Source organism: Stereum hirsutum (assembly GCF_000264905.1).
Source record: "Stereum hirsutum FP-91666 SS1 unplaced genomic scaffold STEHIscaffold_3, whole genome shotgun sequence".
NCBI lineage: Eukaryota > Fungi > Basidiomycota > Agaricomycetes > Russulales > Stereaceae > Stereum > Stereum hirsutum.
The window spans coordinates 2,258,332-2,281,670 of record NW_006763133.1 but is presented as its reverse complement, the minus strand read 5'-3'; the positions used below and the strand labels follow the sequence as shown (position 1 = coordinate 2,281,670).

The 23,339-nt window shown below is 51.8% G+C and overlaps 10 protein-coding genes across 10 annotated transcripts; 3 read left to right on the top strand and 7 right to left on the bottom strand.

The window, feature by feature from the left end:
- Positions 1-302: 302 nt before the first annotated feature.
- STEHIDRAFT_51469 (FAD/NAD-P-binding domain-containing protein) lies at positions 303-2,225 on the bottom strand (the record flags this gene model as incomplete). The annotated part of the gene is given in 7 exon segments (XM_007300410.1): positions 303-642; positions 707-995; positions 1,009-1,210; positions 1,281-1,437; positions 1,510-1,745; positions 1,816-2,018; positions 2,093-2,225. The coding sequence occupies 7 exon segments, from the start codon at positions 2,223-2,225 to the stop codon at positions 303-305; spliced, it is 1,560 nt and encodes a 519-aa protein (XP_007300472.1).
- A 233-nt stretch (positions 2,226-2,458) lies between these two features.
- Positions 2,459-5,929, top strand: STEHIDRAFT_92910 (kynureninase). The gene is made up of 11 exons (XM_007301096.1): positions 2,459-2,580; positions 2,644-2,743; positions 2,802-2,890; positions 2,951-3,084; positions 3,143-3,364; positions 3,550-3,722; positions 3,879-5,230; positions 5,297-5,468; positions 5,525-5,614; positions 5,687-5,782; positions 5,844-5,929. Exons 1-7 carry the CDS (start codon positions 2,487-2,489, stop codon positions 4,390-4,392), a joined length of 1,326 nt encoding a protein of 441 aa, XP_007301158.1. The 5' UTR covers positions 2,459-2,486; the 3' UTR covers positions 4,393-5,230; positions 5,297-5,468; positions 5,525-5,614; positions 5,687-5,782; positions 5,844-5,929.
- A 495-nt stretch (positions 5,930-6,424) lies between these two features.
- Positions 6,425-6,842, top strand: STEHIDRAFT_51974 (uncharacterized protein; the record flags this gene model as incomplete). The annotated part of the gene is made up of 2 exons (XM_007300447.1): positions 6,425-6,458; positions 6,565-6,842. The coding sequence occupies 2 exons, from the start codon at positions 6,425-6,427 to the stop codon at positions 6,840-6,842; spliced, it is 312 nt and encodes a 103-aa protein (XP_007300509.1).
- An 897-nt stretch (positions 6,843-7,739) lies between these two features.
- STEHIDRAFT_153973 (nucleotide-diphospho-sugar transferase) lies at positions 7,740-10,815 on the bottom strand (the record flags this gene model as incomplete). The annotated part of the gene is made up of 10 exons (XM_007301095.1): positions 7,740-8,150; positions 8,221-8,671; positions 8,737-8,872; positions 8,943-9,364; positions 9,441-9,566; positions 9,627-9,790; positions 9,874-10,060; positions 10,140-10,403; positions 10,512-10,636; positions 10,693-10,815. 10 exons carry the CDS (start codon positions 10,813-10,815, stop codon positions 7,740-7,742), a joined length of 2,409 nt encoding a protein of 802 aa, XP_007301157.1.
- A 552-nt stretch (positions 10,816-11,367) lies between these two features.
- Positions 11,368-12,601, bottom strand: STEHIDRAFT_153972 (uncharacterized protein; the record flags this gene model as incomplete). Its single annotated transcript, XM_007301094.1, has 7 exons — positions 11,368-11,631; positions 11,688-11,772; positions 11,834-11,952; positions 12,010-12,171; positions 12,228-12,323; positions 12,379-12,405; positions 12,458-12,601. The coding sequence occupies 7 exons, from the start codon at positions 12,599-12,601 to the stop codon at positions 11,368-11,370; spliced, it is 897 nt and encodes a 298-aa protein (XP_007301156.1).
- A 1,115-nt stretch (positions 12,602-13,716) lies between these two features.
- STEHIDRAFT_92904 (pali-domain-containing protein) lies at positions 13,717-15,280 on the top strand (the record flags this gene model as incomplete). The annotated part of the gene is made up of 6 exons (XM_007301093.1): positions 13,717-13,919; positions 13,993-14,082; positions 14,144-14,211; positions 14,268-14,491; positions 14,590-14,699; positions 14,857-15,280. The coding sequence occupies 6 exons, from the start codon at positions 13,717-13,719 to the stop codon at positions 14,879-14,881; spliced, it is 720 nt and encodes a 239-aa protein (XP_007301155.1). The 3' UTR covers positions 14,882-15,280.
- A 768-nt stretch (positions 15,281-16,048) lies between these two features.
- Positions 16,049-17,223, bottom strand: STEHIDRAFT_166389 (uncharacterized protein). The gene is made up of 3 exons (XM_007301092.1): positions 16,745-17,223; positions 16,491-16,646; positions 16,049-16,399 (listed from the first exon to the last, which is right to left on the bottom strand). Exons 1-3 carry the CDS (start codon positions 17,015-17,017, stop codon positions 16,259-16,261), a joined length of 570 nt encoding a protein of 189 aa, XP_007301154.1. The 5' UTR covers positions 17,018-17,223; the 3' UTR covers positions 16,049-16,258.
- Positions 17,224-17,655: 432 nt separating this feature from the next.
- Positions 17,656-20,395, bottom strand: STEHIDRAFT_92902 (NOL1/NOP2/sun family RNA met). Its single transcript, XM_007301091.1, has 8 exons — positions 20,037-20,395; positions 19,906-19,980; positions 19,343-19,846; positions 19,181-19,286; positions 18,953-19,130; positions 18,525-18,895; positions 18,009-18,459; positions 17,656-17,947 (listed from the first exon to the last, which is right to left on the bottom strand). Exons 1-8 carry the CDS (start codon positions 20,354-20,356, stop codon positions 17,853-17,855), a joined length of 2,100 nt encoding a protein of 699 aa, XP_007301153.1. The 5' UTR covers positions 20,357-20,395; the 3' UTR covers positions 17,656-17,852.
- A 192-nt stretch (positions 20,396-20,587) lies between these two features.
- On the bottom strand, positions 20,588-21,516 carry STEHIDRAFT_119189 (uncharacterized protein). Its single transcript, XM_007301090.1, has 3 exons — positions 21,223-21,516; positions 20,950-21,164; positions 20,588-20,889 (listed from the first exon to the last, which is right to left on the bottom strand). Exons 1-3 carry the CDS (start codon positions 21,479-21,481, stop codon positions 20,680-20,682), a joined length of 684 nt encoding a protein of 227 aa, XP_007301152.1. The 5' UTR covers positions 21,482-21,516; the 3' UTR covers positions 20,588-20,679.
- A 234-nt stretch (positions 21,517-21,750) lies between these two features.
- Positions 21,751-23,286, bottom strand: STEHIDRAFT_92898 (uncharacterized protein). The gene is made up of 9 exons (XM_007301089.1): positions 23,207-23,286; positions 23,033-23,118; positions 22,777-22,982; positions 22,628-22,693; positions 22,540-22,566; positions 22,347-22,465; positions 22,256-22,279; positions 22,078-22,189; positions 21,751-22,010 (listed from the first exon to the last, which is right to left on the bottom strand). Exons 3-9 carry the CDS (start codon positions 22,907-22,909, stop codon positions 21,862-21,864), a joined length of 630 nt encoding a protein of 209 aa, XP_007301151.1. The 5' UTR covers positions 22,910-22,982; positions 23,033-23,118; positions 23,207-23,286; the 3' UTR covers positions 21,751-21,861.
- Positions 23,287-23,339: the final 53 nt, after the last annotated feature.

The window sequence follows — 23,339 nt, the reverse complement described above, 5'->3', positions numbered from 1 at the left end:
TCTGTATCAAATGTGACCGCTCGAGAGCGCCGTCCCTCAGTCTCAAGTCATGTTTGAACCTGAATCACAACCTTTTTTTCCCACTCCCATGGTCTTCCCGCTCTCACGGAATTCTAGATTCAAACTTCACGACACAACTGGGTTGGATATTGAGGGATATTGATACGGCATACATAGAATTAAAAATACCGCTTATCCTACATTCCAGGCCAGTTTCTAGGTTTCCGACATCTATCTAGGTCCTCCTCTGCTCTCGCTGTCCACCGCCACGCTGCTGTTAATAAATCAGACTCTCTATGTCACTAATGACCCCGCGTGCGATGATATAACGCCATCCAGCCCGCGAATAAGCTTGCTGCGCCCAATGTCAACGATCCGAGGACGCCAGCATTGGTTAACAGCTGAGACTGTCGTTCCGCCTTTTTTCTTGCCGTAGCATAGCTAATATCCGGCCGGAACGTGACCATCGTGTAGAGGGGAAGCCAGCCACCGGGGCGCGAGGTGGGGAACGGAATGCGAGACAAGACTGGCGACAAAGAGGCCCAAGTGACCGGACTGTGAGAGCTCAGAGAGAACAGAAAGTTGTCTACCGCTTTGCGCAGAAGGAATACAGGGGTGGTCACCAGATGCCGCATCTCGACGCTTCGAAGAGAGAGGCATGTGTTAATTCGGCGTAAGAGAGGATAAAAGACGAGCCAGAGCTTACAAGTTATTCATGGCGAGGTCACTAATAGCATCGAGATCTTCATGGCGGGTCTCTGAATATCGAGAAAGTGCAGCCGCGAGCCGGGGGTCGTCGCTGGCGTCAGAAATGAACGTCGACTCGACTTGTGCTTCTTGCAAGAGAATCGTGAGTACCCTAACATCTTCGAGTCCACAGTTCAGGCCTTGGCCGTAAAAAGGAACCATCGAATGGGCGGCATCGCCGAGGATGACAGCCCTGTCCTTGTAGTGGTACGGATTGGCCTGTAGAATTGAGACAATGATGAGGCGAGCTATCTCACCCACCGATGATGAATGGATAGCTCGCCTTCAGAGTCATGAGGGAGCTGCGTGGATTCCGCGCAAATTGTTCCAGCAATGATTCGGTCCCAATGAGAGACAAGGCGTCTGGGAAGTGCGCGCCAAACCAGCTGACAATATTTTCTTCCGTGGTTAACGTCTCGAAGTCATTCATCGGGGCAAAGAGTGTGCAAGTAAATGTCATATCCTAGAAAAAGGTAAAACATGCGAATCGTCAAGAGCTCGTCGGAGGTTCCGGTGTTATTGAACAAGCTCACTTGATTAGGGAGGGCGATGAGCATGAAAGAGTGCCGCGGCCATATATGTAAATGATTTGGATCGAGGAGAAACTTCGGTTTCCCTTCAACGTCTAGTCCAGCCGGCATTTTCAGCTCAAGATATTCGTGAGGAAGGTATTGTTGCTGGTAGTCCATCCTGCAAATTTATTCAGGATGAAAGAAGTATCAGCATATCTGGCAGAAGAATCTACAAAGAAGGTTTGCGCACCGTACAACTCTCATCATCTGACGCCTGATGATGGAATAAGTCCCATCAGTCCCGACACAAAGGTCGAAGTTCACAGACACGCTCTTGTCTCCATCCTCGTCATGAACGATCATGCCCCGTTTGTCAAAGTCCACCGATTGCACTTTGTGTCGGAAGAAAATGCGGATGTTCGGCTGGGACAGGGCTTCGTTCAAGAGCCCCTCATTTAAGAGCGCACGATCTATCGAATTAATGCACTGATTGTGTCAACGGAAGGTTAGCTCAGTACGTATAAAGTTGTGCGCTGGTCGGAAAAAGGGCGCTCACCTGTCCATTAGGGTCGTATGATTGGCTATCTTGGTTCCCGTACAGGTCATGGATCATTCTTCCTCGCATGGGGACAACCGTCTCCAGGAATCGGCTGGTCGCCGCGGGGTCGATGGTCTGCAAAGCGGCTAAGCCCCGAGACGATATCGCAAGGTTGATCGACCTTTGCTGAGCCGTGGCTTTTGCGGCTGGGAGGCGAATATCTAGCAGAAGAGATTGGAGGACCAATCAGAGGGTGAGAATCCGACAAAATCCGCAGAAGTGAGCGAAAACAGACCTTGGCGAGCTTCATAAAGCTCTACATCCCATCCCAGCGTTTTCGCGAATGAGATCGCCGTGAGGCATCCCACAGGACCGGCGCCGATAATTACCGCCCTACGCTTTGAAGGTTTGTTCTGGCTGTCGTCCATCATCTGCTAGCCGATGTGGCAAGTATGATGCCCAAAACGCAGGCGAAAGATGAAGTAAAGATACGACTGCGAGTGAATGGCCGGCAAGTAAAACTGTTCGCCGGATGTCGTAAGTAGTTGCCGGATCAAGATACTACTATTTACTGGTATTCCGGATCTTAACCATGAACCACGTACAAAATAAGACGTTCCTTCCGCGCCGCTGACCGCGTACTTCCCCAGTCCAGACTGCTCTTGCCGACATCGACGCCATCTAATCCCATGTCCGACGCAATTACACTCGACAAAGCCTCTTTGCGCGAACAGTTCGTCTTCCCGACGAATACAGGCGTGGGTGGCACACGTGCAGTAAATGGTCTGGCGCAAACGGCCCGTAGCCTCTTTCAAACAGTCATTTACCTTCCTTGATTTATTATAGGGGATGGACCATGCACATACTTGTGTGGTAACTCCTTAGGACTGCTATCAAAGACCGCGGAGAGCCGAGTTCAACGAGAGTTTCACGCATGGGGAGCTCAGTATGAACCGTCTTCGCCAGCACCGTAAGATCCACAGCTGATATCTTCTGATTCCCAGAGCTGTCATGGGCCATTTCTCTCATGTCGAGGGTACCAGTTGGTTGAATATGACCGATGATGTCGACCCCATCTTGGCCGAGCTTGTGGGTGCGTGCTGATGAGTTTCATCACGATTCCACGAGCACCGACTGAAGACACGCGGTGTAGGCGCAAAACCCTCCGAAGTGGCTTGCATGAGCACCCTGACCGCGAATCTCCATTTGATGCTGAACTCGTTCTATAAGCCTACGTCAGAGAGATTCAAGATTTTATGCGAAGGAAAAGCTTTTCCTTCCGATCAGGTGCGTTCTAGGTTCACGATCCCTTAGATCTTGCTGACGCCACACTGGGGATTTGTAGTATGCTTTCGCTTCACAAGCTCAGTCGCACGGCTTCAATCCTAAGGAAGCGGTTCTAGAATTATTTCCTCGTGAGGGAGAATACGTACTTCGAGAGGAAGACATCCTCGAGGTTATCCAGAAGCAGGGTTCTACTATAGCCGTGGTCATATTCAGTGGTATCCAGTACTACACTGGCCAGTGGTTCCCAATGAAGTCTATCACGAAGGCGGCTAAGGATCAGGTAAGTCGGCATTTGTGCCGAAGTTAACTTATCCTCTATCATGGGGCCGCCACAGGGGGTTCCTTCTCCGCGCGAAGTTCGAGATATTTTCTCCTTTCTATACGGTCAATGTGTAATTCCGATTGGATAGCAGACCATTTTCTCTATCGACGATGTTCTAATGCTGACGATCATTACTTCCACAGGGCTGTATCTGCGGCTGGGACCTTGCCCATGCAATCGGGAATGTTCCCATGTCTCTCCATGACTGGGATGTCGACTTCGCAGTGTGGTGCACATACAAATATTTGAACTCGGGACCAGGCGGGATAGCGGGTCTATTCGTGCATGAGAAATGGGATGATCGCGAGCTGCCGAAGTACGTGCGCTCCATTCCAAACCATGTTTCTCTTTCCTCGTGTTTCCCCGTGCTCCCCCTTTTCTCCCGCACCGATACTTTTTATTGGCCAACACAATCTTCCTTTCTTCCTTCCTTTTCACGGCCGTGCTGATGTGCTTCCCGTCGTCCTTCTAGATATGCCGGTTGGTGGGGCAATGACCGTGCGACACGTTTCGAAATGCGGCCTACCTTCTCGCCCATCCGAGGCGCTCAAGGCTTCCAACAGTCCAACCCCTCCACGCTCTGTATCGCCGCACTTTACGGTTCCCTACAGCTGTTCCAACAAGCAGGCATGATGCCCGCCCTTCGCAAACGATCCCTCGCGCTCACCGGTCACCTCGAGTCTCTGCTCCTCAAGTCATCGTTCTACGTTCCGCCATCCCAAGTCGCTTCACGGTCAGATAAAAAACCTGCCTTCACGATCATTACGCCCAATGACCCGGAAGCCCGCGGCTCACAACTCTCCCTGAAGTTCTTACCCGACACGATCATGGTGCCCGTGTTCGACGGTCTGAAGAGTTTTGGAGTGATCGGAGACGAGAGAAATCCGGATGTCATCCGACTCGCTCCTGCCCCGATCTATAACACCTTCGAGGATTGCGAAGTCGCCGCACGCTCACTAGAGGAGGCATTCAATTCTTTGTCGTAATCCCCACGGCTGTTCCATTACGATGTCTCAAGCCCACGTTGTAGAAGTCCTGTACAATGACACAATTATTTGACAATATGTAGCCTTTCGTTCGTCTTCTGCCACTCGATTATCGTGCTAGAATATTGACACATCCCCATCGGCGAGAATGAAATCACCGACTATACGCGCATATTTCCCTTCTGCCAGGATCTCGTTATGATCTCCATCGAGCTCTTCCCAGTTCTTCGACACCTTCGATCGAACGGCTGTTCCCTTGTCTACAAACAGCGACAGGTGATCGAACATCACCTGACTCTGGACCAAGTCGACCAGCGTATCCCCCGTCGAATGGATGATCAACCATCGGATTAGACCGCCACATTCTCTCTCCTTCATCTTCGCTACTGAGAACTGCTCGTACGACCCACGATCCTCAAATGCGTCGGCGACGAACATCTGCCGGTAGTCGGGGAACGACTGCAACAGGATGTCGAGATCATAGATGCCCTCCGACATGATAACACCCTGTATAGATTTGAGCAGTTGGGCGGTAGGTGTCAACGATGGTGTTGCAGAGTCGAGGACGATGGACGCGAGCATGTGCGCGCTGCAACTGTGACCTATGAGATACAGGCGAGTCGGGTCGTAAGGCGCAGAGTCGTATCCCTCTGGACCGCTCCAGGTCAAAAGGAAGGTGAGAAAGGCGAGGATATCTTCTGCGTGAGCGGGGTGCAGCAGCGTCGGCTCCTCAGCAGAGGGTTGTCTTGGTGTGAGTCGATAGTTCGGCAGGACGACTGGATATCCTGTCCGAGCGACGAGGTTGTGCGCGAGAACGGCGTGGTCCGCTTTATCTTCGCTGAAGAAGGGCAATCGTTAAGACGCGGAGCTCGAACTTTCATTCCTCCATGGATGTAGCACTCACGAACGCCAAGCGCCACCGTGGACAAAACAAATAAGGGGAGGTATTTCGCCTTTCCGAGGTGCACCGGACTCCGGAATATAAATATCGAACTCATGGAAGGTATCCCGTGGCTTTCCGGGGATGCTTGAGGTCTGATATGGCAGATTCAAGTATGTTTTCGTGGCCATGGCTGCTAATAGTGAAGTCACGGTGAACTTTAATATTGATGAACAGGCATCAATCACTTACGAAATACAGTGTAAGTCGGTCCGTCGACAGAAACGATATGTTTCTCTGACGAGAAATGTAGATCGTCAGTCGCGACCCCGCTGTACCAATCTAGTAAAAATGGTGGCGTCCGAGTCAGCTCTGGGCCCCATCGATTACCTGTGCTTATGTTCTCGCACTCACAGATAGGGACACTAACCCTGTGCAGCTGCGGTCAACTGGCAAGACTTTGATCTCAGGAGGATCAGCCCGCTGAGTGCAGTGATACAATGACCAGTACTGATAAGGCCAGATATGCTGTCAGATGACGATAACTATGACAGAATAAATACGAGCCTACATCGCGCTATGGAGTACACAAACCCACTGCTATCCACCTCAGAGAGCTCTCAAGAACGTAGGTTAGGTGCGATGCGTCACTGTAGGTTCGAACTGTGGATAATCATTCTTTCTTCACACACTTCGGCAAGAGCCCACCGTCGCCAGTGCAGCGGTAACGGTATCAACGCGGTCCGCGACGAGTTAAATAATTGACCTAAGGCGATGCCTCTAGCGCGCAGTCGCGAAGGCCCCCCATTCGCGGCCTGTAAAAGGATGTGGAAAATATTGCATTTTGGAGCAGACGAATATTCCGTATTTTATCTATATTTTTTTGTGAGCTGTTGTAGGCGGTGAGGCCGTCGGAGCGTTGGATGGGTCGTACGGAAGGTTCAGGGAATTGTGTGACTCGAAAGCTGTGGTTGCGGAGCGGTGTTGATTCCACAAAAGTGCACCGCCGACGTCAGCGTGCCTTTCCAGGCCTTGCCGCTATGGCGTCACGGAGGATTACATCATCGCACCGAACACTGAAGCGAGGCTATAAAGTCGATTTTGACGCGCACGTTCACGCTTCACTCTTACCCCTCACCACCATCTACACAAATGGCTTTCACTGCTTCTGACATCTGCAAGGTTTGTTTCTCTCTTTTTTTCTGCATGCATTCCAGGCTGACATCCGTTTTCCCTTAGATTCTGTTCGTTTTTCCGCTTTTTTCAGTTCTTGGCAGTCTCTTGACGACGAGTTTTCTCTTCGTTTAGCCTTGCCATCTTCCTGCCTCCTCTCGGAGTGTTCTTGGAGCGCGGCTGCAATGCTGACTTCGTGAGTGCATCTGGTTCAAACTGTAGAGACATGGGAGCTTACAGACCGTCTCAAATCTCAACAGCTTATCAACATCCTCCTGGTACGCCTCGTCATTCAAGCATGTTTTCTAATCTCTTGGCTGACGTATTTTCCCCTTTTAGACCATTCTTGGTTACATGTATGTCTCACGAACTGTACTCACTACTCACAGAAAGCTGACCTCCTTTCCTCGTCTCTTCGTACCTCCTCGCGGTATGCAGTCCCGGAATCATTCACGGTTCGTTTCTTGTCTTCGCGCACAATGCCTCGAAACTGACTTATTACTGCCCTGTACAGCACTCTACATCATTCTCAAGTATTAGGGCTGTCCTACCTGTTACGCCTTCCGGACCTCTTCGTATCTTATGACCGTTACTCCATTTCTACGACCGAACCTTGTGCTGTACATTTAGCCACCCCTATTTGCCTGTTTATGTTTAGTTGTTGACTGCAATCCGTCCTATACCCATCTGGACCTTTTTATTGCTCTTCTGTTGGCTGGGAAAAGACCGCGTGACAGCTACCTTCAAGCACAACCTTATTTGCACCCTTGTGGTACAGCAAGCAACGGAGAGCGAGAATTACAGCTGTTTGCAGAATCGTAGTCGCTGTTCGATTTCTGGCAGAGAAGCTCTGCTCCACATGAAGCCGCTCCCGACCCTTCCGATGGAGCCGCCACTAATTGGGCCACAGCAGGATTGTTTGGGGATTGTAGGCCTTCAGGTGGCCTATCATCAAAAGTGTCACTTAATATGATACTACTGGGTCTCCTACGAGGTCGACGGCGTTTTCACGTTGATTTGCCCAATATTTGAGGGATAGTCCTCCGTGGAATGCACCTCTGTTGTATATTGTGGCGCCGCCGCTGGAGGACGCTGAACTTGGCGCTCACGTCAGAATGGGAGTCGGTTGCTTCAAGAAGGTCCGACTGCTCCACCGAAAGAAAAAACGGGTACGACCACGATTCTGCAAATCGCTGTAAGACAAACGCAAAATCTATGACGAATTACAACAAAGCAGTGAAGTGTTTCTACAACATACAGTTGAAATCAAAGGTATTGATGCATACATATGAATTTATTCGTTATCTTCGTCTTCATCTTCATCTTCGTCTTCATCATCGTCATCATCCTCTTCCTCTGATTCTTCCTCTCCTTCACTCTCATCATCTTCCTCATTTTGGTGCTGAGTTGTGGTGCTCGCAGAGGCAGGCTGCCCCTCAACTTCCTCTCCCTCTTCATCGCTTCCTTCCTCCGAGTCTTCGTCCTCGTCACTCTCTTGCTCATCGAATTGATGGATCATGCGTGCGCCGACGATCCACAATTTCTTGAAATTCTCAAGGACTTCGCCTTCCTTGAGACCCTCTCCCTTCGACGCTGGCTTCGCATGCCACTCCCGAATATCGTCTTCGTCCACCACGTCATTTTGATACATCGCCGCCAGAATCTGCCCGAATAGTGGCATGCGCTCCGAGGCAGCACAATGTGCCTGTGCATAAGGTTAACCATGTTAACGGCATATCCAACGAACCACAACTGATAGCCGAGGGCACACGAACCTGTAGCAACTCAACGGTCTCGACGCCGTCCATACCACCAATCTTATTGATGAGTTCTCCCCACCTATCCATCCAGCGCTTAATCTCCCCACGCTGCTCTACAGCCCCATCCACGATCGCGATCTTCTCCACGACACTCCCAATGACCGCCCCGCGGACCTTCGTCAGAGGCACGTTACTCGCCATCCGGAGCGTCTTGAGTTCGACGGCCGCGTTGTCGACCGAGTGGCCCTCCGTGAACGCACGCTCGAGCGACTGACGGACTTCGGATTGGAATTCGTGTTCGGCGGCTTGGGCACCGGCGGAGACGGCCGCGGCTGCGAGGTTGGTGGCTAGAGAGGTGCTTGAGGAGGATGGGGATGCGTGTCCGAGGTGGAGAGAGTCCTCGGAAGCGTCGGATTCGTCTGAGGATGTGATGGACCCGGGGTCGGAGAGATCGAGGTCAGAGTGACTGTCGCCTGATAATGCGAAGACAAGTTAGTCTCGAGTATGCCTTGAAAGCATGGGGAGGTTGACTTGCCTAGTCTCACCAGTCGTTGGTTATTGAACGACTCTAGCTCGTCCACCTCCTCGTCTTCTCCTTGTGCTGATTTTCTTGGCCAGACAAACCCGTTGGAGTTCGTCCTGAGACCTGCAGCGAGCGTGACTTGATCTAGCGAGGGGCACAGCGCACAGAATCAGTATAAAGCGCCCATACAAACAATGTAGAACCAATATCTCACTTTCACGAGCTTCCTCAATCTCTGAATCGTCGTCGCTATCCTCTTCCTCTTCCTCCTCCTCCTCATCTTCATCTTCATCCTCATCATCCGCCTCCTCCCCGCCCTTCTCCTCAACATGTCTCCTCCTCGACACCCTCTCAAACTTAGCCAACCTCGCCGCCGGCCCAAGCCTCACCCCATCCGCCACAAGCGACCCCCTCGCCACCCGACTGCTCTCCCCGATCTCGACCCCGGCCCCAATGATGCTACAGTCGATGATACAGTTCGCTCCGACGACGACGCCGTCGAAGAGGTACGAGTTGCGGATGATGGTGTTTGCGCCTATGGAGCAGTTGGCGCCGAGGGAGGATGCGGTGATTTGCGCGCCGGCGAAGACTTGGGTGGAGGGGCCGATGAGAGTGTTGTTCCCGACTTTGCACGTTCTGTTGTCGTACGGTGGGCGAAGATGAGAGAATAAGGAAACAGGCTTTGGGACGGATTGGACGGGGAAGTACTGACCGGGACAGTACGACAGAGATGTCCTTGGGCATGTACCTGTTGCCGCGTAGATGTTCGTAGAGATGCTTTCCAGGATGATTGTCATCTGGAACCAAAGGGAACGTCCAACGGGAAAGGATGTCCTTACTATGCGAAGTATCAGCGATAGTTATACGAAATATAGAGCGTAGCTAGAACTGGACGAACCTGACGGCATCATAACTCTTCGTATCTTTCACTCGGGCAGCATATCCCTCCTTCGCGACATAACAGTAGATGTTCTTCATGAGAAGATCCGAAGAAAGCACGCCATAGACGAAATCACGTCGAATATCGCCATAGTCGAAGTTATCCTGAAACAACGAAGGGACCTAGGATACCATACCAAGTATGAGCTGATGTTCCGCCACTGGGTGGCACTCTGAAGACAGGACAGGGGGTTGGTACGACGTACCTCGACGGAGCAGACATCGATAGAACAGTCAATGAAATCGTTCCGAATCTCAATATTTGAGTGCTCTTCGAGTATCTCCCTCGGTATGTGAGCGATGTGCTTGGGTGGATATCCCGCCATAGGTTCGTAATGCAGACACTCTGACGTATCAGCGTCCAGAACGAAGACCGCCGAGTCTCCTCTCGACCTAACAATTCCAAAACACCACCATCTCAGCAAGTCCCAAACACAGCGAACAAGAAAACGAAAAGTAGAAGAGAACGCACTTCGTCCGATGCCTCACCCCTCCCTCCTTCACCACCATCGTCATAATCATATCCTTATTCGTCTTCCTTCTCTCCTTATGCACCTTCACCACCTCATCTATCCGCACATTGCTCACCAGATCGCCAAACACGAGCACGAAGTCGCTCGTGATGATTCCATGCGTGTAGATGTCGCGCATCGCGTCCCCGGGCGAGAACGTCTCCTTGGCCGTGATGATGGGCACGATTTTCATCCCAGAGCTCGGATGTGACCATTTCGATTTCCTGGTGGATGAGGGACGCGAACGAACAGAACGATAGAGGGAAAAGGAAACAAGATTAAGATGGAGGTCAGTTTGAGGCCAGCAGAAATAAAAGGTAGAATAGACGCACTTTATGGCCTCTTGTACTTCATCCGCGAACGAACGGCAGATGACGAAAACTTCCTGCACTCCAGCAAGAGCAAGACTTTCGAGCGTCCAGTCGAGCAAAGGTGCATTGCAGATAGGTAGTAGACACTATAAACCGATTCAAGCTAAAAGTCCTGTACGAGCGAAGCTTCGAGGCTGCTCACCCTTGGTCGGCTCGCGGTGAGCGGCTTGAATCGCTTGTCGAAGCTGTCTGCTAGTATCACGGCCTGTAGGACTTCATCCTCGTCTTCGACGAGCTTTTCTTTCCCAGAGTTTTTAGGAGGCATTGTGCGTATACCAGGGTAAACGAGTCGAGAGCGAGATGTAGCACCTTCATTGTCCCGTTCGAGCGCGAGGGTTTTCTGACTCGACCGATCAACGTCATCAAGCTCTCAAACTTAGTCGATCTTCGCGCGTCTTCAGAGGTCGTGTGCACAGAATGGATAGTGTGCCAAATGGAGAGGCAGATGAAAATCGCATTTGACTATAGAAAGATAGCGAAAAGCGAAGTGCGAAAGCGATCCAATGAATGAAAGAAGGTGGGTATAGAAGAGACCATGGGATCGCAATTAGGCAAGCCGACACATGGAGGAGAGGTGGTCGTAATGAGTAATCGTCAATGTAGCTGGGTAACCAGGACGAGAATCCCTCTGATCCAGACGTAGAATAAGGAGAGAATCAAAGGCATAAAAATGACACGAGAAGGAGGAAATGCTATCCGAGACGTGTGATAAGAAATGGGTAAAGGACGGCAACATGTAACCAAGGGTAAATAAGAGAGATGAGAGGGGAAAGCTCGTTAACAGTCGTACAGAAAGCCGGAGAGCGAAACAAGGAAATTATGCTGCGGCGGCAACGACAGGGGCAGCAGCGGGAGCTTCGGACTTGGGCTCTTCAGCAGCTGGAGCAGGAGCAGCCTCCTCTGTGGCGGGGTTCTCGAGGGGAGCAATGGGGGCGGGCTCCTCAATCTTGGGAGGGTTCTCATCCACCTTGGCGGGGGTGGAGGTCTCCGTCTTGGGCTTGGGCTTGAAGAATTCACCGACGCGGGCCGACAGACGACGGCTGACCTTCGCGGGCTTCTTCTCCTCCTTCTTCTCCTCCTTCTACGGGCACTATTAGCAACTGTATTTACTACGATACACGACACGAAGTCACTTACAACCTCCTCCTTGGGAGCCTCGCCCTCAGCGGCGGGCTCGGCAGCGGGCTCTGTAGGAGCAGCCTCGGCGGCAGCCGGAGTCTCGCTAACAAGATCCGAAAGTCAGCTATCGGTCACAGGTCGCAGAGATAGAACGAGTCACATACGTCTCCTTCACTGGCTCTGCGGCAGGCTCAGTGGTCTCCTCAGCAGGGGCCTCAGTGGCGGGGGCGGCGGGAGTCTCCTCGGTCTTGGCAGGCTCCTCAGCGGCAGGGGCAGGAGCGGACTGAAGTAATTTTATGAGCCAGGCCGGAGCGAATTTGAGAGCTTGGAAGGATCGTACCTCGGATTCCTCCTTCTTCTTCTCTTTCTTAGGGCTCTTCGGGGCCTTAACCTTCTTGTCAACCTTAGCCTTCTCGTTCTTGAAGGGCGCAAGGAGCTTGGCCAAGAGGCTGGGGCTCTTGGGCTTCTCCTCCTTGGTCTCAGCGGGAGTCTCGCCTTCAGCCTTTGAGAGTGAAAGGATTAGAAAAACGTCAGCAAGGAATTGAGGAGACAACGCACGGGCTTAGCCTCGTCAGCCTTGGTCTCCTCGGCGGGGGCCGCCTCAGTGGCGGCCTCGGCAGCAGGGGTAGCCTCAGCAGCGGGCTCAGCAACGGGCTGTGCAGCAGGACTTGAGTCGAGCAGAAGAAACGTATTGATGAAAAAACCGTACCTCAGCAGTCTCGGCCTTGGGGGCTTCCTGTGAAAGAAGTCAGCGAGTGCTCACGTGGAGGGTTGAGAAGAGAACATACGGGTTCGGCGGCGGCGGCCTCCTCAGCCTTGGGGGCCTCCTCGGCGGCAGGGGCAGCGGGAGTCTCCTCAGCGGCGGGTGCAGGAGTCTCAGTGGGCTTAACCTCCTCGACGGGGGCAGCAGTGGTCTCAGCGGGGGCAGACATTACGGCGACTGAAAATTGAGCTGGCAAAAAGAAGACGAAAAAAAGGGGGGAACAAAGGGTGAGCGACGAGGCAAACAGAGAAGAAAAAGGAGGATAAGATGTAGAAATGCTTACGGGAATGGGTATTAGAACAAAGAAGGTGGGGAAGAGGAGGAGGAGAGAGACGACGGTGAGAGGGAGAGGAGAGAGAGAGAGATAGGGAAGAGAGGCGGCGAGAGTACGCGGGTTCTTATTGCTGTTTGGCTCGCCAAACAAAGAATTGCCACGCGCGCCGCCTAAGTTATGCCCAAAACAAGGTCCTTCCTCGCTTCTTCTTCCCACAAGTCCCGCGCCCTTTCCCGTTGCCCGTCCCCCAGCAAAAGCCCAGGCTCGCCCGGAGGCCTCTCCCAAATGCGCACGGACCCCCTCGCATATATTCTCAGCCACTTGAGTACAACAGTCACGTCGTCTGAAACGGTAGACGTTGCGAGCCTGCGTCCCATCAATTCCAAATCGCCGTATCACGTCGGTGTCATCAGACCATCACGCGCTGTTAGCCGTCTTGCGCTCGCTGCATCTGGCCTCGTCTCTTCTTTGCCCCGACCACCATCCTATCTCGCCCTCTGCGACCTCCCCAGGCTTGCCCGCTGCACACGACAACCGTCCGGACGCGAGGGCGAACGATGCCAAGCAGATGAGAACACCGAATATTCGATTTAGAAACCCCACTTCCATAGAAACAATTTCAACTCTGATTTCCCGTCGAAACCGATCGCATTCGCCGACCCCTCGGTTCCTAGGCGATCTTGCGCGCCACGCTGAAGGCCTGAACCCGGGCGACAGTCCCTCTCCGGACTGCTTTTGTCTTCAACAACAACAACCACTTCCTTGTTCTCTCTCAGGCATCTACATGACTGCTGCGATGCTTCATTCTACCTGTATTGTTCCCTGTGGCTGCTACCCTGAAAAGCTATTAAGGAGCCACAGTCGCGTGCCTATTCTTACTCCACTCATATATCCTACAACCACCTGCCTCGTTGGTGCTACACGACCCCGACGCTGCGCGTCATAGCTCCTCAGCTCGACTTATAACCATCCCTGCGCTCATTCTCTGCTCAAACCTCTAGCATCTCGACATGTGGCCCGCCTTGCTCACCCCCTTCCTCCTATTCTCTGCTTTTCTGCTCTTGCTTTTTGTTTCACTCTCGGTCCCGATCATCAAGACCCTCTGGTTCTTTGGGGTCACTGCGAACGTCTCAAGCAGTTTGCTCAACTCCGGAGCCAGCGCCGACGTCCATTTCGGTCTATGGGGATACTGCGTTTCTGCTGTCGACGTATCGTACGTTAACCTTTTCAATTGGTTTATCTCCGCGGAGCTTGATCATTCCGGACGTTCCTGTTTCGTCAACCAGCGTTGTGGGTTTCTCGACAAGCGGAACTGCTGCTCAGTGCTCGCAGACAAAACTAGGCTATACCTTCGACAGCACTTTGTCGTCACTCCTGTATGTTCCTTTCGTCGTCTTCGACCCTTTCTTTCCAGCTCATGTAAAATCATCTTCGCAGCGGTATTGATGGGCTGGAAGATACCATATCTCACGCATTGACTGCTGTGCTCGTACTGCACCCTATCGGTATGGCTGCGCTGTGTGGTCATCGTTTTGTATCTTTTATCTAATACTCGCCCTAGCCTGCGGCCTCGTCTTTTTTGCGTTGCTGCCCGCGTTATTCATGTGCATTCGCCCCCGGGAAGGTCGCGGCGCACTAATCTCCATGGTGACCATGGTGCTCACCCTGCTCGCCACACTCCTCACGCTCATCATCTTCATCGTCGATTGCGTCTTGGTCTCTGTCGTGCACGGCAAAATCAAAGACGCCACCGATGGAGCCCTCACCGTCCAGTGGGGTGACGCAGTGCGTGCCTCTCCCTTTTATTTTATTTCAAACCCAAGCCTTTCTGTCTGACAGTACTTCTCCTGTTCTCTTTTTTATCATCCCGCCCGTCTCAAAAGGTGTGGATGGTTCTCGGAGCTCTCATCGCTCTTCTACTAGCAGTCTTTGGAGCCTGCGCCGGTATGTGCGCCTGCTGTGGATCTCGCCGAGGTCGATTCGGTTCCTCCAAGTAAGCTTTCATCTTCTCACCGTTCCCTCCGTCGTATCCGTATCCATATTCATATACTGATGTCTTATCTGCTTCCGTCTCTGTTTTACGTCGGGTTCCTCCCTTCGAATTCTTTCCCTCGACTCTCCGTAATATCATCGCCTTCGCCGTCGCGCAGACAGGTCGAAACCGCTCGCTACTAGCACTAGCACTAAGCAAAAGACGACATGAACCCGGCACACTGATTCCAGAATGGGGGTCACCGGGTCGGATGAACCGTATGACGCGACGCGCTCGCCTAGAATCTGAGCGATACGAACTATCTTCGGACCGATATTGAATCTCCTTCTACACCTATAATTTCTCCTGTTCACGATACTAGATACCCCGTACGTTCGTCTGTCTTCCTGACGCTAGTGTTGTCGATGATGCATGACAGCGGCCGTGGATACCTGTCGTGGCTCGGGCTGATTCGGGCGACGAGACTGACCTTCTGGCGACCGTTTGATGCGGACGTTGGTTGGTTGGGAAGCGGGCTGTCCTTCTTTATCCCCCTGTACTATATGTATAAGGCCTGTTTCGCTCTTTATTGTACTTCCTGTAGCTATTATACCACCGTATTTTTCGTGCTTCATGCTTTCCGACACGCCTTCAAGCTTCAGCTTCATACCTTGTCGGAACAAACGAACGAACGAACGAACGAACGAGCTTGGCCAACTCCCGAGATTGCTCCATACGTATGAGGTCCACGCACGTACTGGCACCCCCTTCATGCTAATGATTTTAGAGTGCTTGCGACATGAACGATGAACGATGAATGAAAAGAAGGAGGGTCGGTTAAATATAGTATGTACCTATAGACTCGGTTCCGACCGACCTCCCTCAGTATTTCGGTGTCCATTCTGGTCATACACGGAGTCGATCGCGATACTTTAAGCATTAATGTGCGCTACTCGGTACCAAGACCCGTTCATACGAATGAGAGCCTGAGGATTCGCAGCTTGGCATACTTGAACTTGGTGTTTGTCACGGTGCAAATCAGACCAGTCGAGGAATGATGCGAATTCAGAGGATCCATGTAGAGATCCTCGCTAACTGAGAAGTATAAAATGTCACAAAATAGAGTGCGAATTCAACCGACCGAGGAATGTTGCAGGTGAAGAAGGGAATCGGAAGCCCAAGTAGACAATCCTGCCCTTTTCAGGCTCGAGTGAGAAGTCACGAAATGGCGGATCGACGACTTCGAATGCTCGGATGCTCGATTGTTGACTGCTTAACCCGCCTACTTTGATACCTCATTCAACTCAACAGGATATCGACCCACAAGTCTAGCGAGGAGACGAGCACGGTATCCACCTCGACCATGAATAAACCCATCATGAAAAAACCATCAAATAGTAGAGTAGTCAAACGAGTGTACTTTGTCAGAAACTATGCGTAGTCCATGAAGTTGAAAGTCCGTGTAAAATTTTCCGAAATAGATTATCCTTGACTCGCAGCCCCGAATCCTTCTGAATCCTTGCACCTCGATAAACCAAAAAAGCCCTAAGAGGTACTTAAACCCACTGAAGACCGGCCGTTTACGACGAGGACGTGATGGTCAGAGGGGTGTAAAGGCCGCCCTGGACGAGGACCTGTTCGCCGGTGGGTCCGGCATTGGGGTAGGTGAGGGTCGTCTTCACGTTGAAAGTGGCGCCGCTCTCGTAGTAGTAGGCCGGGAGCTATTTTACATTTCACGCCACAGAAGAGAGTGTAATCAGCAAAGACGCCACAGGATGTGCAGATGTTGACAGGGAGAAGTCGGAAACCCACCGTGGTGTCGAAGGAGATACCCTCTGCACCTCCATCGTAGTCGTACCTTCCGATGATCACCGAAGCCCCACTGGAGGGGACGATGGAGAAATCGACGTATTTGGGGATAATGTTGTATTGGGCGCCACAGTCGTCAGTCCAGGTCAGGGTGAATGCCTAGCGCAGCGAGAGAAAAAAAAACAGAGACAATTGGTCAGCAAGACAGCAGAAGACGAGACTGGGTAAAGAGAAGAAGGGGAATTGGGGAGCCTCACATCACCGGGAGCCAAGTTCGAGTTCGACAACGACGTGGCGCCGTAACGAGAAGCTTCCGAACAAGATTGCCTGGGAGTGGGAGAGGCCAACGCGCTTGAGCACGCAGCGAGGAGAACGGCGAAAGTGGAGGCGAAGGTGAGCTGCATTATTGCTGATGAGGGGTGGGTTGAAGGATCGACGAGTAGGATGTGAATTAAGAGTAGGTAGAGGTCAAGTGTTGTAGAACTGAAAGCCTGGCTGTTAACGGGGCACCAGCCAGCCTTTATATACATTCTGCGACGCGGTGTATGATGCTCGAGTAGATCATGGGTCGGAGACCGATGTCAGATGTCATCCTCGCCCCGTACGTAGTTGCGGCCTTCTCTTCCCGTCTGTAAGCACTGCAGAGAGTAATGCAGCCTTCCCAGCCATCAGTGTCCCGCTTTCTACGAGAGGTCACCCGTGCACCAGTTGTTCACTTTCGTTAGACGGCGAGGCGATGCCGTCGAGTGCACCGCGACCCCGCCACATAATGGACACTCTTACGGCGCCACACGCATAACTAACCCACCTCCGGAACAGAGCCAACGGAAGACAGGTCCTCCAGAGCTTTTCGATCGACATGATGAGTCGTCGGACCAATGTTGTGCGGAAAAAAGTTTGCAAACCTGGGATCACCGTCGTTGACGATGATGCAGCTCATCTACCCTCTCGGAGAGATTGGAAGAATTCTGCATGATGAAGAGGATGTTCGGGGGATCCGAAGGTGATATGTTGAGGTGAGAGCAAGCTATGGGCAAGACGAAATTCTTTCGCAACACTGGTCCAACAACAATACAGCAAACCGCATCATATGCACTGCTTTCTGGATCAAAGGACCCAAAGCCTGCCAAAAAGTGATGCACTACCAGGCTAGTGCATGGAAATACGCCGAGAGCACTGCTGTCTTGGTGAGGAACCGGATGAGGACGATGATTCGCGAAGCGGATGAGCCAACAAAGGATCAGCAATCACGGGGGGAGAATGCCGCATAGTGTCACAACGGAACGTGCACCTGAACGTGAACGTCCAAACATCCAATACGTGAAAGGACAGAGAGAGAACATAGGAAGTAAACATTTTGGTGCGTTATGCCGTTGCTGCAACGGTCGTCGACGCGGTAGAAGGACGATTCCGAGGGGGAGGACGCAGACCCTTTGCCTTCATCCGTCTCCGCTTTGCCTCTGAACACGAAGTTAGCGCTCAAGCTTAGTATGGTCAGATATGAAAGAAGAAAAGACTGACCCTCGAGGTAGGGCTTGTCCGCCTCTTCATCGAACTTGACGTCCTCCTGCACTTCATCCACATCCATCGCCACACTCTTCACCTCCTTCTCCTCACCCTCGTCCTTCTTCGTCTTCACCCTCTTCTCGACTTTGAATTTAGCCACGAAGAAGCCGTCCATGTTATGGACATGGGGATAGAACCTTCTGGTCAGCTTGACGCTCTCGTCGAACGTCTTTCCGCGGTATCTTGCGTATCCTGGTTTTCCGAACTCGAGCCCAGTGTCGACGAGTTTGACGTTCGGCCGTTTGCGCAGAGCGTAGTCCACGACTGCCTCATTCTCGTCCACGGTGACGGAACATGTGGAGTACACAATGTAGCCTCCGGTTTTGGAGTTCGGGTTGACGCTGTCGATGGCGCAGAGGATGAGTTGCTTTTGGAGATGTGACAGGAGGGCGAAGTCGCGGTCAGACTATACATGGAAGATGAATTCAGTTGAGATACTGACAGTGGATCTGAGAGCGAGAGGTGACTTACTTTGTTGACCTTGACACTAGAGTCCTTGCTGATAACACCGGTACCACTACACGGTGCATCTAGCAACACCCTATCAAACCCACCCATCACCTTGGGGAACTCACGTCCGTCGTACGAGCAGACCACGACGTTCTTGCAACCTAAGCGGTGCACATTCGCAGTCAGACTCTTCGTCCTGGCCTTGTTTGCGTCGTTTGCAAAGACAACGCCGGTATTTTGAAGAAGCGCGGCGATGTGCGTGGTTTTTCCACCAGGAGCAGAAGCCATGTCCAGGACACGTTCCTGTGGTTGAGGAGAGAGGGCGATGACGGGAAGGAAAGAAGATGCAGCTTGGAGCATGTAATGACCAGCGAGATATTCAGGTGTGGCACCTGGACGTGACGTTGTTTTAGCTTAATATATCGAAGGAAAGACGAGAAAGCACGAACCTATTGGTACACTACTCTCGAATACTTGCAGACCAACGTTGGTCCACTTTCCGATGGGTTCGAGGTTGACGCCACGGTTGATGAGAGCCTGTGCGAGGTCTCTCCGCCTTGTACGGAGAGTATTTGTCCGAATTGTTACAGGCCGAGGAACTTCGTTAGCCTCGAAGAACTCGATAGCCTGAGACGGAGATTAGTACAAAATCGAATGTAAGAAAGTGAGGCATGTACCTCAGCAATGGGGAACAACTGGAACAGTTTCTCCGCTAGGAAATCGTTATAACCATAATAACTGGCGATGTCCGACACCAGCTGGTCAATGTACTCCGAGCGCGGTCTACATGAGCGCGATCCATCAGCGTGAGCCCATTGTCTATATTGGTGAGTGCGTACCGTCCAGACTTTTCGCCCAACTTCTTCCATTTACCGAGCACCCTCACACATTCTCGCATACGCCTCTGAACGACATGAAGCTCTGGCCCACCATTTTTCTTCTCCTCCTCCCTCTCCTGGACAGAGGGTAAGACAAACTCTTCCCCAGCAGCGCCTGGCTCACCCTCGTCCTCATCATCGTCCATGTCGTCCATGCCCTCGAACTCGTCATCATCACCTCCTTCAGCAGCCAGGCGTAACTCCTCCGCATCGAGTTCAGCCTCTGCAGCAGCTTTGTCATCCAAAGCTTTTGAGCGTGCCTCCATATTAGCAAGAGTAACGGGCCCGTCTTCGTCTTCATCATCCTCGTCAGAGTCAGAGTTAGAGGCGTCAGAGCCAGTCGGGATAATTTTGAGTGGGCGGTCTGCCTGTTTGGATTTCTTGGTCTTGATATTTGCGGGTATAGGTTCGTCGTCAGAATCGGAACCAAGATCCAGCTCTTGTGTTGGTCCACGGAGGATATCACTAGTAGGCTTGGTCAGAACGCCATAAGAATAAAATGCGTTCAGAATTGAGAAACATACTCGGCTCCGTCTACCTCAAACTTATCATCGACAATTTCGTCCATATCTTCCTCATCACTGCCATGAAATAATGACCTAACGCAAACACATGAAAAAACTTTCAGGTGTTCAAAAATCGTTGAGAAACGCACTGTGCATGTGCCTTCACGTCTTCATCATCCTCCATGTCATCCCATCCTCCACTGCTCCCTTCTGCGTCCGCATCATCCCAGCTCGTGGCAAGACTTTGCTGACCCTTCTTTCCCCTAGTCTTTGTGACATCTTGGACTCCCTTGCTTTCTCCCTTCTTCTTTGGGGACGTCTCCTTGACCTTCTTCGTAGGTCGCTTGCCCTCCTCAGGCTCCGGGTCGGCCTTGCGTTTTCCTGCCCTTCTGCCGGACGGTTTGGCAGAGTCTCGAGGTTCAGCCAATGGCTCCGGAGGTGCTTGCTTTGTTTTCGCGCGACGTCCCATAGTAGCAAGTGGAGGAAAGAAAGTCGGGGTGAAGCAAAGCAGTAGCCGTGTTATTCGCGGACGATCGACTGCAAAAAATCTTGCAGAGGCACAAATTCTGATTCCCACGCGCTACTACCATATCTGGACCCCTAACCCGAAGTTTAGGTCTACACAAAAGCCCCTGTCCTCGCCACTCTAATCAGGGCCACACTCTCATTACAAGTTGAATAGGATCGAAACGGTAGAGGTGTTTATGATTCGGAATGTATTTCACATAAATACTGGTGCTATTTCCCTCGTATCTACTAGACATTCGATAAGTGATACGCCCATATCAACTTTCAGCCAATCCTCAACCCTAGGGCCAACCCAGCAAGGAACGATGCCCTCGGCTGGAAATCCGCCGTCAAGAAGTCTACCAGCCAGTTCCACAAAGATGAGATAGTCGGAGCCTTCTTTGCCCCACTCGCATCCGTCTTGTAGAACAGGTTCTCAAACTTCCTCCCCATACGAGCCCAGTCCACCTTCACCACGGACATCGAGCCCAAGTACTGAATCGATTCAGAAATAAATGAGAATATTCCAATCACCTGAGAGAAACTGTAAAATACCTGAAGCAACACAAATATACCGCCAAGTCCAAATGCGAGGGCTTTGGCCCCTTTCTTGACGAATACGCCAGCGCAGATACCACAAACAGTGCCGAAGGAGAGCTCGTACAGGTTTAGCGAGGACTGAGGTGGTGGAGGAAGAGGGGGTAGACCGGGGTCATTTGAAGCATTTTTGGGAGGCGGCGGGGGAGTTGGGCTGGTAGGACCAGCTCCGGCTGCAAGGTGAGATCAGCACATGCCTTGAGAACGTATCAGGTCGAGTGAGCCTCTCACGTTCACAGTATATAGGAGTCCAGTTGGCAAGAGCAGACAATCCCAGGCCGACGGTGGCTACTCCTGCTACTTTCACAGCCGACAATGGTGTACTCCTTGCGGTTTCCCTGGATGCGGTGGAAGAGTATAGGCGAAAGAATGGGGTTTGCAGCCCAGAGACGCGACTAGGCTGAGGTCTGCCCAAAGCACGACATGAAGCTAAGGGTAGTCGATTGATTGAGAACGGCCGAGAGAAGACAGAACCGAAAGCGGTGGCCATTGTGAAAATCGGTCTGTGAGTACGGCGGTGAAGGTGAGCAAAACTGAAGTCGGTCAAACTTTGGAAAGCTTTAGAGTGCCGAGTAAGTTGACGTCATTGATCCGTGGCTTCGGCATCTTTGCGGCCCACTCGCCACATTATTATTTCATGTCCTCCCTTTCTTCCAACATCACAGGCGTACGTTACACGCAGTGCTCATCAGTTCCACTTTTGCGCTGCGGAAAACGACCTTATGCCAAAATGGTGTACGACGAGTACATATCACCACAGCAGTCCGCGTCCCAAGCCATACATTCCGAGTACTTCACTTCATCGTCGAAAACACTGCTCAGTACAAGTATCATGTCTTATTATGTCTACCATGTCTCCTTCTGCTCCAATCAACAGTCATCCAAAAAGCCCTGAAGAGCCGTCTTCTCCGTGCTATCGATCGTGAGGTCGTAAAAGTGCTTGACCGTAATCCAAGCGCGAACATATTCGCACTGGAAACTTGCGAGCGGAGGCATCCACTCTGCAGGGTCTCTGTCGCCTGCCATTCGCAAGCAGTTAGCTATAAAACACAAGGTGATCAACTTATATATATAATCATGACATACCTTTGGACTCGTTGAGGTTGTCGGTGACTGCGACGAGCTGAGGTCTGGTCAGGTCGTTCGCGTACGCTTCACGCTGAGCAGCAGTCCAATCTCTGGCTCCAGATATCCACGCCTGGAATAATAGAGGTTCGTCTCAGTCTTTCTCACCTCATGATAACCGGCTGAAGATATTACTTACCTCCTTCAGAGGAACTACATGGTCCTATGAAAACATCAAACAAGCTTGTCAACCATAGATGCAACTAATGGATGTCGAAGGTCAGACTCACGATGTCGAGGTCGCTCGCCAAGGTCGTGGCCACATTGTCATATGGGGAGACCCAGTTTCCAGATGTGGCCTTGCATGAGCTATCCGTCACAACGTTCGTGCCGTCCCGCTTCAAGACCGCTAGAACGAAGGTCAAAGATGAGCATTCTCACACGTTCACTGGCGTCGTGGTGCTACAATAAAGACCAACTCACTCTCTCTAGTATCGCACGTCCCAGAGACTATGATAGTATGATGGCTTAATCGTCTTCTAGTTACTGAAATACAACAGAACTAACGCACTTATGTCCCAGGTCTTGAACTGGTCGCGTGAATATGCCGGAGAGTTCGAGTCCACCGCAACAGTCACTGCAGACAAGGATTAAGGTAGTCAGCATGAGCTCCCAAGTGCTTGCGCTAAATGGTATGAAAAAAGAAAAAAAATGCCGCACATTGACTCAAATATGTCTTCGCAGTCGAGACGGCGACCGGCGTAGGCAGTGCTCTCTTTATCTGAGCAATAGGAGCAGCCGACACGACGAAGGCAAGCGCGAGCACGACCAGAGGGAGAGCGAAGCGTGCCATTCTGCGTCTAACCCTCAGTCGAAAGGACGAGCAGAAGGTGGCCCTCGTAGAGTCGCATTCCCACCTTATATCTGTGGGCCCAGGTCTTCTATCAAGGAGAAACGTTTCTGACCAAAAGACCAGTGTAGCAAGAAGAGACGTTTTCGGTTGGACGCACATGCGCATCCAGATAATCTCGCCAGTGCATTCCTGCAAGCTGGGAAGGGCAGGTACGGCCAGAGCACTTCTTTCTCCTTGCATACCACATGGAAGACCAGTGTGTCCATGCTTACGGGGAATGCTTTCCTTGGCATTCAGGACGAGTTTATAGATAAGGTGTTCCCCGGATGGGCGTTCTTGGTCTTGTGGCCATCGAAGAACTAGAGGGCCACGCCCGGTGCTACGATACTGTTTCGTCTTTCCAATAATACAACGTTCGTGTTGTGGCGTC